The 15705-nt window shown below is 41.6% G+C and overlaps 1 protein-coding gene across 1 annotated transcript in view; it reads left to right on the top strand.

Annotated features, from left to right (window-relative positions):
• Positions 1-11517: 11517 nt before the first annotated feature.
• The window catches only part of LOC138973636 (phytanoyl-CoA dioxygenase domain-containing protein 1 homolog), a 13728-nt gene continuing 9540 nt past the window's right edge, over positions 11518-15705 (top strand). The window contains exons 1-4 of the mRNA XM_070346367.1: positions 11518-11755; positions 12538-12664; positions 14186-14323; positions 15335-15481. Coding sequence (XP_070202468.1) covers positions 12569-12664; positions 14186-14323; positions 15335-15481 — 381 coding nt within the window. The 5' untranslated portion in view covers positions 11518-11755; positions 12538-12568. The remainder of the gene's footprint in view (positions 11756-12537; positions 12665-14185; positions 14324-15334; positions 15482-15705) is intronic.

The raw sequence follows: 15705 nt of genomic DNA, 5'->3' as shown, positions 1-15705 counted from the left end.
ACAGTCGCCGGACTGGCCTGGATATGAAATAAAAGATATCATGTACGCTGATAGGGAAAGTTCGTCAGTCTTCATCCTTCTTCAGTCAGATACCTAAAACAGGAGCCCGTCTGCTAAAGTGTTACGAAAAACATGAGTCGAGCTTGGCTCCTTGACGGCGACTGATTTTACAAAGTCGTTCTTGCTATGACATTGCCAGTGAGCTGTCGTCTGCATTACTTGCACGTGAAAACCCTGCGGTCAACGTGACGGTATGCAGCCTATAGCCCTTTCCAATGTCTGACCATCGCTATAGTCTATTCTATTTACAACAATACACATTACCAAAAATACGAGTAAACAGCTTCGTAACAGGGGCGAAAAAACGACGGATTCGCCATCAGAAGCGGTCTGATGAATGCGCACGCTTCGGTATTTAATCACACCAAAAGTACATTGAACTAGTAGTATTTATTCACTTGTGATCACATTAATATGCACGGCAACATCCACACAAGAAAATTTGCTGATTCAAATCAGCAGGTTCCCAGACGTTCTTTCATGTAATTTTTAGGTGAATGGTCAAAGTGGTTTCTTGCACACACTCAGTCATCTTGCACAACAATGCAACACATGGATAGGATTAATGGAATGACATGTATTTGTCAACAACGAATCATGGGATAGAAAACTACAATGTGAAAGAAAGTACATTTAAACAATAAATGTAATACTGATTGTTAAACAAATGTAACATCGATAATAGCACCAGTAACAAGATATTGGCAAGTGCAATGATGGTAGTATTGTAATTACATTTATTTGTCAACAACAAATCAGGAGATAGAAAATTCAAAACGGGAAAGAAAATGTTTAAGTTAACAAAATCCTGAAATCAATTTTAAGTAAGATATTGCCGTCAACATGGAAAAATTGCGCGAGTGTCAATTCGTACAGTACAAGTAAACGTTTCATTGGACATTAGCGCAATTTTTTCATGCCGACGACGATATGTACATTGTTTTATGTCACACCCACAGCTTAAAAATAGTTTGGATTGATCGAGAAATGTTTGAGTTATGAAAATAATTACATTTATTTGTCAACAACAAATGACGAGATAGAAAAATACAAAATGGAAAAGAAAATGTGTTAGGTTAACAAAATGCTGAAATCAATTTTAAGTAAGATATTGCTGTCAACATGGAAAGATTGCGTTAGTGTCAATTGGTACAGTAAAGTTAAATGTTTCACTGGACATTAGCGCAATTTGTCCATGTCGATGACGATGTGTACATTGTTTTATGTCACACTCACAGCTTTAAAATTAGGATTGATCGAGAAATGTTTGAGTTATGAAAATAACAACTGCTTGGCTTGTAAAAAGAAGTATAGAAAATGGACTGTTTTGGTGCTTCATTGAAAAACACAATTGGCCTAATTATACATTGTTAATTTTAATTGAACATGATTCGGATAATATCGTCAGCAGCAAGTTATACTATATTATAAAAATTAAATTGTCGAAATCAATTTAAAAACACTTTCATCTTATTCCTTGTCGGTTCCTGATTCCAAAAACATATAGATATGATATGTTTGGATTAAAAACACGCTCAGAAAGTTAAAACAAAGAGAGGTACAGAAAAGCGTGCTATCCTTCTTAGCGCAACTACTACCCCGCTCTTCTTGTCAATTTCACTGCCTTTGCCATGAGCGGTGGACTGACGATGCTACGAGTATACGGTCTTGCTGAAAAATGGCATTGCGTTCAGTTTCATTCTGTGAGTTCGACAGCTACTTGACTAAATATTGTATTTTCGCCTTACGCGACTTGTTTACCGCTCTGCCAGTCTTTTGATGTGAGTCCCTTGCAGCGGAGGGGAGACAACACCTGTGTCTCTTGCAGCGGAGGGGAGACAACACCTGAGTCTCTTGCAGCGGAGGGGAGACAACACCTGAGTCTCTTGCAGCGGAGGGGAGACAACACCTGTGTCTCTTGCAGCGGAGGGGAGACAACACCTGTGTCTTCTATCCGTTTCTGTCAACTGTAGCTAATTTAGTGTAATCAGGTTTACAAAAACGAGTGACACAATATTTTTCTGTCATATTGATAAACAGTTGACAGAAATGAAGTACAGTAATTAAAGTTATTGTATGTCAGAAAAAAACAAATGATTATTGTTGAAGACAACTTTTGTAAAACAAGAAGACCGTAACAGTCATGAGAAGAAATCACCTGGTGTGCACAACTATTTTCTGACAACATTGCGAATGGTGTTGGTGCTGATTTGGCCTGTGAATTTGATTGGAAGTGTGTCGAGGATTTGTGTTAACAGTGAATCGTTCGACTGCAGATCCAAATCGCGTGCAAGAAGTTTTTGGAGTTCGTCGTGAAAGGCTGTGACTTGCCTGCCGTCTCGGAGTTGAAAGACTGCTCTGGCAGTCTTTTGATGCGAGTCTCTTGCAGCGCAGTTTGGACCGGCACGGTTGGCCTAGTGGTAAGGCGTCCGCCCCGTGATCGGGAGGTCGTGGGTTCGAACCCCGGCCGGGTCATACCTAAGACTCTAAAATTGGCAATCTAGTGGCTGCTCCGCCTGGCGTCTGGCATTATGGGGTTAGTGCTAGGACTGGTTGGTCCGGTGTCAGAATAATGTGACTGGGTGAGACATGAAGCCTGTGCTGCGACTTCTGTCTTGTGTGTGGCGCACGTTATATGTCAAAGCAGCACCGCCCTGATATGGCCCTTCGTGGTCGGCTGGGCGTTAAGCAAACAAATAAACAAACAAACAAACAAACAAACAAACAAGCGCAGTTTGGACATTCACCATCTTTATACTTCTTCTTGGAGCATGCTGTAAAAAAGAAACAGACATAAAAAGTGAAATGCAGAGAAGTGTACTGTGCATAAAAACAGAATAGATTTGTTTTTCTTCTTTAGCTGCTCAGATGTTTTTGGGTAAAAACTAAAGTGTTGTCAACTGTTTCAGTGCCACATCAAAGGAAAATGTTCATTAGGCCAAAAAAAGTTGTCTGTTTCTGGTAACATGGCTAAAAAAAATATGTAGGGTAGGTAGGGATCACCTTCTGTCAACAAACACTCGGTCAAACATTCTTCTAGTAGAGAAACACCATTATCCAAAAAACGAGTAATACGGCGATCCCTCGGGCGGAACATAAGCACACACATACAAAATATCCTTAGAAATTCCAAAGAGGATTTTATCAAGGATAAAAACAATGAAGTTAGAACATTCAACATCAAGTTTACGCACAAAGGGAGCAAACTCATTTCGTATTAGGCACAATACACCGCCTGACCGTCGGCCCTGCTTGGTAAACTTCACTGCAGGTTTAACAAAAAGTGAATAACCATCAAAAACAGTTGACGTGAATTCATCCATAAACGTTTCTACAAGGCAAACAAAATCAAAACTCCCTACATAATTTACAAATTCTGTGTCAGTTAATTTGGAGTACAAGCCGTTAACATTCCACTGTAAAAAGGAAAAGGGCTTTTTCATATTTCGAGTGACTTTACAGCTTCTAACATTTGTGGCGTGCTCGACTTTATCTTTTTCTTTCACAACACGCATTTCTGGGTTTGCTATCAGAATAGGATTCCTATCTGACCCCTGACCCACTGTGTTACTCACACTCGCACTACTTTCACTGTCACAGTTTACCGACACGCTGTCGTCAACATTGTTATTGCTAACACAGTCCGTTTTTCCACGTGCGCTCACCGCGTTGTCCAAAACTACAGGTAACACCGGTATCTTTAGGATGTCCGCACTATTCCCACGTGCGAAATACTGTTTAGCCCCAGTCACTACACTGTCACAACAATGGGCACGAGCTTCCCTTACACGTTGTAAAACCGGTGTCATTTTTGTATTTGTTCCCTTCCCCGGAAAAATCAAAAACTTACTAGCTGAAGTCTTCCTTGGGGGCCGGCCGAAACCCTATTTCCGTTCATGTAGATGATCGTCTTTATCAACCACATATTTCTTCCCATTGATGACTAGGTGGTCGTATATCATTGTCGCCTTCTTGCCATCTTTCTGAGCCGCCTTCAGGTGTGGAGTGAGCTTCTTCCTAATGTCTCTCACACGTTGAGAGAAATCTTCACCAATGAAGATGTTGCTGCCTTTGAGCTTTCTTTTTGCTTTAAGAATCAGCTCCTTGTCTTTGTAGAAGCAGCATCTAGCGATGACTGGCGAGTCTGGTTTTGCACTGACCCGGTGCACGCGGTCAAACTGGATATCTCTTGCCAACTGACATGGGCCTCCAGGATGCGTTGGAATAAATCCTCCTTGGTTATCAAGTACCTTGGGTGTGCGGTGGCATCGTGTCGTTTCTGAATTAAAGAAAAGCGAGTTTCAAAACGGGCAATAGATAGTATGTTCATGTTGACAGATGTATTGTTATTTGATAAATGTCACTCACACACACACACACACACACACACACACACACACACACACACACACACACACACACACACACACACACACACACACACACACACACACGCGCGTGCGCGCACACACAAACACATGTGTCTGATTTCCATAAATGACTCTCTCCCTCTCTCTCTCTCTCTCTCTCTCTCTCTCTCTCTCTCTCTCTCTCTCTCTCTCTCTCTCTCTCGCAATTGTAGTTAGTCATTTATGGAAATCAGAGAGAGAGAGACAGACAGACAGACAGAGACACAGAGAGAGAAAGAGAGAGAGACAGAGAGAGAGAGACACACACAGACAGACAGAGAGAGACACAGAGAGAGAGACAGACAGACAAACAGAGAGAGAGAGAGAGACAGACAGACAGACAGAGAGAGACACAGAGAGACAGAGAGAGAGAGACACAGAGAGAGAGACAGAGAGAGAGAGAGAGGAGATGTTTATTACCTTTAGGCCTACTATTCTCTGTGAGCCAGCTATGTCCAACAGTTCAAACCGGCTTCTCAAATAGTAATAACCGCGATCTTTGGTTTGCTGACCAGCAAGTGTTGAAATCATTGTATTGTAATCCTTTCTACTTGGTAGAATGTGCACGCTAAATTTCTCTTTTCTGATGGCATCATCAAACCTGTCGGCAAACAGCGCCTCCATCATTGAAAGCTTCCTTGTTATGAAGGAAATTGTGAATATAATTTGGGCTCCACATTTTTCTTTTTAAAGGGTGAGTATTTTTCACCGTTTATTTCAACTACATAAAGACCGATATGCACGTGAAAGTGACTGAATATTGTGGAGTTAACTCCAAGTCGACGGTGTTACCACAGGACGAAGAAGAAGAAGAAGAAGATGAGCACAGAGAACAGTTCAGTTTGCCATCTGACGCGTGACAGCTCAGCTACACTACATTCTGTTGCACCAAAACATGTTTAAAGTTGCCGAATTCGTGAAATCGACAAAATCGTCGATTTCGTGAAATCGATTGACGATTACGTGAAATCCGTTGCTGATTTCACGAATTCGACAACTTTAATCTGGCCTTTCACGATTTCGGCAATAGCCTGTCGAATTCGCGTTCTCGGCAAGCGATTGCCGATTTCACGAATTCGGCAAATACGTTGCCGATTTCACGAATTCGGCAATTACCAGATTTCGTTACGACATATATTTTTTTTTTGAGAGAGAGAGAGAGCAGCAGGATGAAGGCACTTTACAACACAGGCACTAGTTAGGGTATATGGCAAGATTTATATAAAAGATAGGAAGGTTGGACGTAGTGATTTACTAAGAGTAACGTAATCGTGGATCCACGTTCAGTCACTTACTATGGAAACAGATAAATGAAGAACAGAAAACTGCAGCATACCTCCTCTCCCAAAAATAAATCGACCAGGAAACAACGTGCAGGTTTTTATATAAATCTTGTCATATAGTTAGTGCCTGTGCTTTACAATGCACATGACAATGTAACAGGCACGAGAAGAGTCTCACTTAAGAGTTATTACCTGCTTTGGTGCAGCAGATGTACACGTCTGTGTACATTATCTCCTCCACAGTGTGTTCTGGTGCATCCTCCTGTGTATGGAAGTCTGGATCGTCGTTGAAAGCAGCAACGCCAGTGTCATTGATATCCATGAGCAGCAGTTCATCGTCTTGTACAAACTGTTGGAAGATGCCATACACGGATGCATTGATGAAATAATACAAAGTGATTTTAAAATTTGAGAAGTAATGGGATGTGACTCAGATTCATGAGCAATTGTTTTGTTGTTGCTAATGATAAATTACATCTGGGTAAACATACAGACAGATGTGAATCTGTGAAAAAATAGTGTAGAAAACTAACAGTGAGAAATGGGACGCGACTCAGATTTTCCAGCGAATGTTTTGTTGATGATAGATGACATCTGGGTAAAGAGACAGACATGTGAATCTGTGAACAAAAATAGTGTACAAAAGTTTAACAGGCAGTGTGAGCGTTAGCAGCACAAAAAAGCCAACATGTGAATCTGTGAACAAAAATAGTGTACAAAAGTTTAACAGGCAGTGTGAGCGTTAGCAGCAGAAAAAAGCCAACATGTGTTTTGTCTCTGGTTTAGGCTAATTTTGCCATTACAAATGTTTGCTGGGTACATAGAACCGGTTCTTGTGCAGACTTTGATTCATTCAGTTTGTTTGTTGTATTGTGCTAAACGGCAAGTGCCTGATAGCTCAGTCGGTAGAGCGCTCGGCCATGTATCAGAGGGTCATGGGCTCGAAACCAGGCAGGGCACGGTGTCCAGGGGTGGCCCAATTCCCATTTCGCGGTGCCCGGGATAAGTTAAAAACGCGCCGGGAAAGTAACATTCAGTAAGTTGCTTTTCCATGGGTAAGCTCAAAATCGAGACAGCAAAACTCAAGTTGAAGCCTCAATCGTCATTCTCATTACTTTGATCAGTCGGCTTCGCATAGCACAAAGGTGTTCTGACGTTTTTATCAGGCCAAACTTAGTCACAACAATAGTGTCTGCTGTACGCCGCGGCAGTAGCTTCCGCTTGATAGAGCCGTGGCATCTTGTGACAGGTGTCAAAATAATGTTCATACAATGTTGTCATTATATCTCACTGGAACAAAACTGATGGTCAAGGTCGTGTCACTGACATCAAAATAAGGGCGCAAATCAAAAGCTCAGATCTTTGCTAACGTACAACACCCGTACTGTCATAACCATGAAGAAGCAAAGATCGTGTCTGTCGTTTCTGCATCCAGGAGGCATACTAACCCAAATTTCTTACACAGGAAACGACCGCTTGTCACTGTGTAGTGTGTTGATTTAGTCATTGTTTGTCTTTGACTGGTTGCCTTGGCAAGTTGACCGATTTTCGTGAGAGCATTTGATCAGCTCTTGATGTCATACAGGGTTGAAAGATACTAAGCGCGATCACTGCGAGAATGTCCTCTTTCCACGAAAATACGTTAACAGTCCACCACACAAGTAGGTAACACAAATTACGACTGGAAGAAACAGACACTAGGGTGGGGACGAACTTTTGCTTTTAGATTGTGGGTAAGCTGATTTGTGTGCGGGTAAGTTAAAAATGACATGTTACATTCCCGGGGAAAGCTGACTTGAAAACAATTTGGCGTCGGCAAACTTCGTACATTAAATTGGCCATTTTTCACTGTCCATCTTACTGCAGCTATCAATTTGGTGGTTCAGTGTAGTGTTAAATATAGGTCCCGCTTCTCCCACTCCCTGGGATTTCGGTCCCCGCCGCTAATAGTTAAGTGTCTGTGGGCGTTAAGCATCAATTTAACAACAAAAAATAAATGGCAACAATCTTTAAAAAGCCATAATCAAAGGACCCCTGTCAGTCTCATTTTGAAAATGTCAGCTTGCAAAATCTCTACCAGCAATATCAGCTTCCAAAATCTCCACCAGCAATATCAGCTTCCAAAATCTCCAGCAGCAATATCAGGTTCCAAATTTCCACTACAAACCACATTACTGAAGGGAGGCTATATATATGTCCTACAAAGCTTGTAGAAATTGTAATGCTTCTGCTTGTTTAAACAAGCGGGTGGGTTGATGAGAGTTTAGTTCAACTTCTATTCATGTCAGCAGTAGATTATAAATGGTATTCCATCTTGGTGAGCGTCTTGCAAGATTGCTTGGCCAAAATTTCAATCAATTTGATTGAAAAATGAGGGTGTGACAGTGCCGCCTCAACTTTTACAAAAAGCCGGATATGACGTCATCAAAGACATTTATCAAAAAAATTAAAAAAAAGTCCGGGGATATCATACCCAGGAACTCTCATGTCAAATTTCATAAAGATCGGTCCACTAGTTTACTCTCAATCGCTCTACACACGCACACAGACACACATACACCACGACCCTCGTCTCGATTCCCCCTCTATGTTAAAACATAAGGCGAAATAACAACATTTAGTCAAGCTGTCGAACTCACAGAATGAAACTGAACGCACTGCTTTTTTTTCACCAAGACCACATACTCGTAGTTTCGTCAGTCCACCGCTCGTGGCAAAGGCAGTGAAATTGACAAGAAGAGCGGGGTAGTAGTTGCGCTGAGAAGGATAGCACGCTTTTCTGTACCTCTCTTCGTTTTAACTTTCTGAGCGTGTTTTTAATCCAAACATATCATATCTATATGTTTTTGGAATCAGGAACCGACAAGGAATAAGATGAAAGTGTTTTTAAGTCGATTTCGGAAATTTGATTTTGATAATAATTTTTATATGTTTAATTTTCAGAGCTTGTTTTTAATCCAAATATAACATATTTATATGTTTTTGGAATCAGAAAATGATGAAGAATAAGATGAACGTAAATTTGGATCGTTTTATAAAAAAAATAATTTTAATTACAATTTTTAGATTTTTAATGACCAAAGTCATTAATTAAGTTTCAAGCCACCAAGCTGAAATGCAATACCAAACCCCGGCCTTCGTCGAAAATTGCTTGGCCAAAATTTCAATCAATTTGATTGAAAAATGAGGGTGTGACAGTGCCGCCTCAACTTTTACATAAAGCCGGATATGACGTCATCAAAGACATTTATCGAAAAAATGAAAAAACCGCCTGGGGATGTCATACCCAGGAACTCTCATGTCAAATTTCATAAAGATCGGTCCAGTAGTTTACTCTCAATCGCTCTACACACACACACGCACACACACACACACACACACATATACCACACCCTCGTCTCGATTCCCCCCTCTACGTTAAAACATTTAGTCAAAACTTGACTAAATGTAAAGAGAGAGAGAGAGAGAGATTTGTTTTGATATTGTCGTCCTAATCTTGACTATTATGAGTGGACTATTTGCGCCTCGATATTTTATTTATGTTTTTACGTTTTATGTTGTTGATTGTAATGCTGTATAGACCACACCTGAGTTTCTCCTCGTTGAGATAATAAAGTGTTATAATTATAGCTATTCTGATTAAGACGTGGGGGAATTCGGGGGCTGTGATTGGATGGTCTCTTCCGATAATCAAAGCATAATGCTACGGAAGTATTGATGTACAACCCATGGCACTACATTCATGTAGTACCCCCGCGGGTTAGGGGGAGTCCCATATTGGTTGGGACAAGAAAGAATTTACCCGATGCTACCCAGAATGTCGTGAGAGGCGACTAACAGTTCTGTTTCTTCTCTTCTTTTGTCTTATTTCTGCCTTACCAGTCCTTTCACCTATATTTCCTTCCAAGAAAACTCTCCCTACTATTCCCTGCAGTTTTCCAATTCTTTTCTTGTTGTCTTATTTCTACCTGACTGGATCCATCACCTTTATTTCACTTACCAAAAGTCTTCTTTTCCACATCCTTATTTCTCTGCACCCCGCATGTCGTATGAGGCGACTAACGGATTCTGTTTCTCCTTTAACCCTTGTTAAGTGGTTCTTGTATAGAATATGGTCAATGTTTGTAAAGATTTTAGTCAAGCAGTATGTAAGAAATGTTTAGTCCTTTGTACTGGAAACTTGCATTCTCCCAGTAAGGTCATATATTGTACTACGTTGCAAGCCCCTGGAGCAATTTTTTGATTAGTGCTTTTGTGAACAAGAAACACTTAACAAGTGGCTCTATCCCATCTCCCCCCTTTCCCCTATCCCATCTCCCCCCTTTCCCTCGTCGCGATATAACCTTCGTGGTTGAAAACGACGTTAAACACCAAATAAAGAAAGAAAGACATTCATGTAGTCGTTTATAACTGAGGTTGAAAAATTCGCTTCATGACGAGACAAGTATAAATACCATTCGTCGCTGCCGTCTGCTCGCTTTGTACGGATTAGCTGTTATTCCCCCCTCTGCTTCTTTCTCTCTGTAAACTTGTAGGGCTAGTTATTTTTCGGTAACTTACCCAACAACCAAAATCACTTACCCAACAACGGGCCTGAATCCTCGATAGCTCACAGGTTGATGAGTTAGACTTTGAGGGAACTACTTCAGCGATTGAAAAGTTCCGAACGCTCCAATGTACGAAATATACATCTCTAGACCAAACAATACAAACATACTGCATTTAAACTGGCAACTACAGGCTTGAACACATTAATCTCCATATACAATCTATGAGTTTGGTTGTTTTCTAAATCCAAATCTAACGATCAGTGCTGAGAAACTCGCTTTAGATCTCTTATGAGTGCACGCAAACTCCCAAGGCAAGTAACTCTCGTACGACAAGAGTAGTTCCCCTTCCAAATTTTCTGAACTGAGTTGCTTGGACAAGAGACTGCAATCCTACGGTTAGTTTTCGACAATATTTCCTTTTATAAACAGATCACACGCAACCAAATGCACACATCGCATCAATTTAAAGAACATACAGCGGTTTCATACACTATTTTGCCCCAGAAAACGGAACTTCATACAGTTTTTAACGTTGGAACACGGGTGCAAAAGTTCGTCTGCTTGTCCCATTCGAAGAAAGAACATTTCCTAAGCGATACCAAAACATGACCAAAACACACACTATCTGCCTTTACCGGCACAGCAGAATAACAACATAACTGTGTACTTGATTTTAGTCCAAAACAGGGAAACTGACAAGAAGTGTTAACAGAATTGATTGATTTTCCCTGAACTATACAACCGCGCATTATTCAATCGCCAGCGCAGGTAGACTGGTTGAGTGATTTGGATTCGATCAAACTTTCGCACAAAAACTCCCATTTTCTTTGAATAACTGAAGAAAGGAGGAACAAAGAGGTTACATACCTCGTCTCAGTGATTATCAAAAATAATGGTCTCAGTTCGCGGTCATGAAAACGCTCGCTGAAGCTCGCATTTTTCATGATCCGCTAACTTCGACCATTATTTTTGATAATCACTGAGACTCGGCATGTAACCTCTACATAGCATGACTTCCCTTCTTTGTCTCTGTTATTCTAGTGAGAAAATATTCAGCGATATTTCTCCGTAGGCCTAAAGTTCGGCCTTGACCTCGGCAAAATAACTTGCGCAGCTGCAAGTAAATGGAAAACTTGAACGAAATGATGACGTTTGACCCTGTTTTGAAAGGGAGCAGACGAAGTTGACCCCCATGACACGGCAAGGACTCGGCAAGTTTACAGCTGCAGCACGTTGGAAGTACCTGCAAACAAACAACTAGCGATTACAAGTGCCTGTTGTTTGACCCAAATCGGGACACCTTGACCTACAGCAGAGTTCGCACCGTTGCGTGAACAGTGCATTCGGTTTGGGTTTTCGCAGCCAAGTTTCAAACCCTCTCTGCGAGCAGGCGTCTGTTTAATAAAGCCAAGCTCGCTGGTTGAGGTTATCAGAACTGGCATTTCTGTCGCAGGTGAGTGGTCTACTATTTGTCATTGCCACAATAAAGGGAAATCTCGACGAGTTTCTAGCCGATTTCAGCTCATTCATGTGGCTTGCTACTACTATTTAATGTTGCACAGCTGAAGTTGATGATATAAAAGGAAGTAACCTGGTACGACAGGTCTTGCCTAAGCTAGTCATCCATGTTGAATTGAGGAAGAGACTACCCACTATATGTATATGCGCTCTGATTGTGTGGGGGGTATACCTGAATATGTGGTTGATGGAGAACAGATATTTGCTTAGTTTCAGCCTGCTTTTCGTCATCATCTGATAAAGAGGAATAACTCAGTAAATCCATCATTTTCATTGTTCATTCGCCTAGCAGCTGAGGGACATCAGGGGAAATTTAATTTATCGCTGATAAATAAAACTAAAGTCGTAAGGCCAAAAAAAATAATAGGTGTGGTTACGGTAACATAGCCAAAAAAAATAGGGTAGGTAGGTAGGCAATCACTTTTTTTTTTTTTACTTTTTTTTCTAATGTGTACAAATTAAACCTACTTGACAGGGAAATAAGTGTGCGACACGGGCGCTTTCGCTTTCATTGCGTTTTTTGCACTCGTTTTTTTTTTTTTTTTTTTTTTTTGACAAATGTAATAAAAAGTTATAGGATCGGCCCCAAAAAATAGGGTAGGTCGGGTTACCGTAACCACACCTATTTTTTTTTTAGGCCTAAGTACAGACATTCTAGAAAAACCCAGCCAACGTGTTCAGTTATTGAGACTGGTTGATGTAATGCTGTCGTTTCAGCACATTTGCCAAGAACAGTAATCCATCGAAGATGACCTCAGTTGCGGCCCCTGCTGAATTCAAACCCGGAGTCCCAGACTGGAGCACTCTACATCAGTCGTCTGGCGGGCTTGCCTCCCCTGTTAATGTAAGTGTATGAGTGGAGGGGAGGATATATTTAATCCTTTTTTGGATTGAAAAAGAGGGCTACGCTACAAGTGTGTGTGTGTGTAGAGTGTGCTGAGTGAAGGATACCTTTTAAGTTCTTTGTGTGTGTGTGTGTATGTGTGTGTGTGTGTCTGAAAGATACCTGATAAGTTCTTTGTGTGTGTGCGTGCGTGTGTGTGTCTGTGGCTATGTCTCTGTGTCTGTGTTTCTGTGGTTTTGTTGAGTGGAGACACAGCTTGGTGTCGGGTATTTCGCGTGCCTCTGTCACTCTGTCACTATCTGAGGTACACAATTTATCGTTTAATTTATCGTGTAACATCAACAATCAGTCAAAAAGTATCAGTCAAAAAGTACCGGTAGTCAGTTATACCGTTTCTCTTACTAGAAGCTATTTTCCTATCAGCAGTTTAAGAACCAGCATCGTAACAATCAACGCGTGTTTTGAAAAAGCTACATGCGTCAAAATAGCATTTATTTTCATATCAGTGGTTGAAAACCAGTATTCTGCGCCGTAACATTCAAAGCGTTTTTGCGTGGCATGGAAAAGATACATGCGTCATGATAGCATTGTTTCACCGCGGTGAACGCGGTATAATGTAGAAAGTGTGTGTGTGTGCGTGTGCGTGCGAGCCTCCGTGCGTGCGTGCGTGTGTGTGTATGTGCGTGCGTGTGGGTGTAAGTGAGTGTGCAGGGTTTAGCCTGGGAGAAAAAGGCTATGGGACATTTGTCCCCCTCAACCAATTTCCGATGGGACACAGTCAAAGGCAAGAAACACAAACGAGGCCTGTACGCGTTTTTGACCAAAGATGCAAAATGGTGCAACATGGTGCCATCTGAGAATTAGCAGCTATACCGTGTTTGCTCTGTGTGTGTGTGTGTGTGTGTGTGTGTGTGTGTGTGTGTGTGTGTGTGTGTGTGTGTGTGTGTGTGTGTGTGTGTGTGTGTGTGTAATCTGATGTAAAGTGTACATTTGGTGGCGCAGTCGGTGGTACGTAATTCTAAAAGCGAGGTCAACAGCCAAGATAACATCTCTTCACGGTATAAGAGTAGGGTGCGGTATCAGATAACAGCCGTAGGTTGCACGAGTTAGTGATAACATTAGAAATACATGTCGTGTGATGTTGGCTTATTTTTACTTCTTTTTTGTTGGATGGCGGAGGCAGCACGTACAAATATGCCTGCTTGTACAAAAATACAAACACACCCGTACAATTATTCTTGCTGATAAGTGCGCAGAATATCTAGCTAAATCGCAGACTTGTCAAAAAAACACGTTACGACGTATGGAAGCACGCACGCACGCACGCACGCACACACACACACACACACACACACACACACACACACACACACGCGCGCACACACACACACATACATACACACATGGATTCTGATATTACTGCAAGTCATACACGCATTTAAAACATTAACCTCCTCTTTCTCATCTAAAAGGACCTTGATACATGTATGTATTGCTTTTTTTGTCCCATATAATACTCAGGACGCGGCAGCCTGGAAGAGTTACGAATGGCCCGAAGAGAGAGTACAGCAATTTAACAAGGATGGCTTTGTGTCCAATGTCCCTGTCTTGACTGAGGAACAGTGCGACCGTCTGCTGAATGACTATCGCTTCTTCATGGTCAGTGTGTGTGTGTGTGTGTGTGGGGGGGGGGGGGGGGGTTAGTGCAACAGTTCCACAGGGATCGCTTTGTTTTCAATATGTCACTGCCTTGAATGCAGAAGAGTATTACTGTCTGCTGAATGACTATCGCTTCTTCATGGTCAGTGTGTGTGTGTGTGTGGGTGTGGGGGGGGGGGGGGGGGTCGGTGGGTGGGTGAGTGTTTGGGGGTATAGGAGAGAGTTGAACAGTTTCACAGAGATGGCTTGTGTCCAATGTCCCTGTCTTGAATGCAGAAACATACGACAGTCTGCTGAATGACCATCGCTTCTTCATGGTCAGTGTGTGTGTGAGTGTGTGTGGGGGGGGGGGGGGGGGGGTGTGAGTGTTTGGGGGTATAGGAGAGAGTTCAACAGTTTCACAGAGATGACTTTGTGTCCAACGTGCCCAGTCGTGAAAGCAGAAAAGTACGACCGTCTGCTGAAAGACTATTGCTTCTCCATGGTCAGTGTTTCTGTGGTGAGTGTGCGGGGGGATAGGACAGAGATCAACAGTTTCAGAGGCATGGCTTTGTATCTAATGTCCCAGTCTTGAATGCAGAAAAGTGCGATCGTCTGCTGAATGACTATCGCCTCTTCGTGGTCAGTGTGTGGGTGTGTGTGTTCATGATGAGTTCGGTGAGATCCGTTTTAAGTAGTTTGAATGGAGGAATAAATGTACATAAGGTCTCAACAATGTGCATGAAATTGTCCACAGTATATTAGCATCCACGTACAGAACGCAAGCGTAACAAATCAAAGTTATTATTTATTTTTTTTCAAAATGAACTTTGTCATTTAAGTAAAAAAAAAAAAAATTCAGAACAAGATAACAGTGAAAATGTACTCACCAGTACCAGAAACTGGAACAATTAACATGCACCATTTACATTCTTATTTTTTTCAGATTGAAAAAGAGGACTACTCTAATGTGTGTGTGTGTGTGTGTGTGTGTGTGTGTTGAAATGGAAAAAAATTCAAAACATTGCTCAGGGTAAAGAAAATCACCCAGGAATGGCCATGATGTATGAGTACCATAGCAACCAGTCTGCTGACCCGCAAAACGTCCTGATGCATGCTCTGGGTCATTGGCGCTTGACCCAGCTCTTCCATGATCTAGTCTTCCTCCCGCAGGTTGTGGTGAGTATCACGTGACTTGGCTATTCCTTTGTTCAGTATTACCCCTCCAGTTCTTGAATCGAAACAGAAGAATGGTAAGTTATTGGAGTGTTTAATTAACGACAAAGCAACACAAAAGCTAAGTTCATTACCTGTAACATAAGTTTGTCACAGGTCGTACGCTTTGATTTGTTATACGTGTTCGTTTGTCAGTAACGTTCCAACAACTTTTTTTTTTTTTTTTT

This window comes from Littorina saxatilis, linkage group LG8, assembly GCF_037325665.1.
Source record: "Littorina saxatilis isolate snail1 linkage group LG8, US_GU_Lsax_2.0, whole genome shotgun sequence".
Classification (NCBI taxonomy): Eukaryota; Metazoa; Mollusca; class Gastropoda; order Littorinimorpha; family Littorinidae; genus Littorina; species Littorina saxatilis.
The sequence above is the reverse complement of the archived record's forward strand: the minus strand, read 5'-3'. Positions and strand labels throughout refer to the sequence as shown.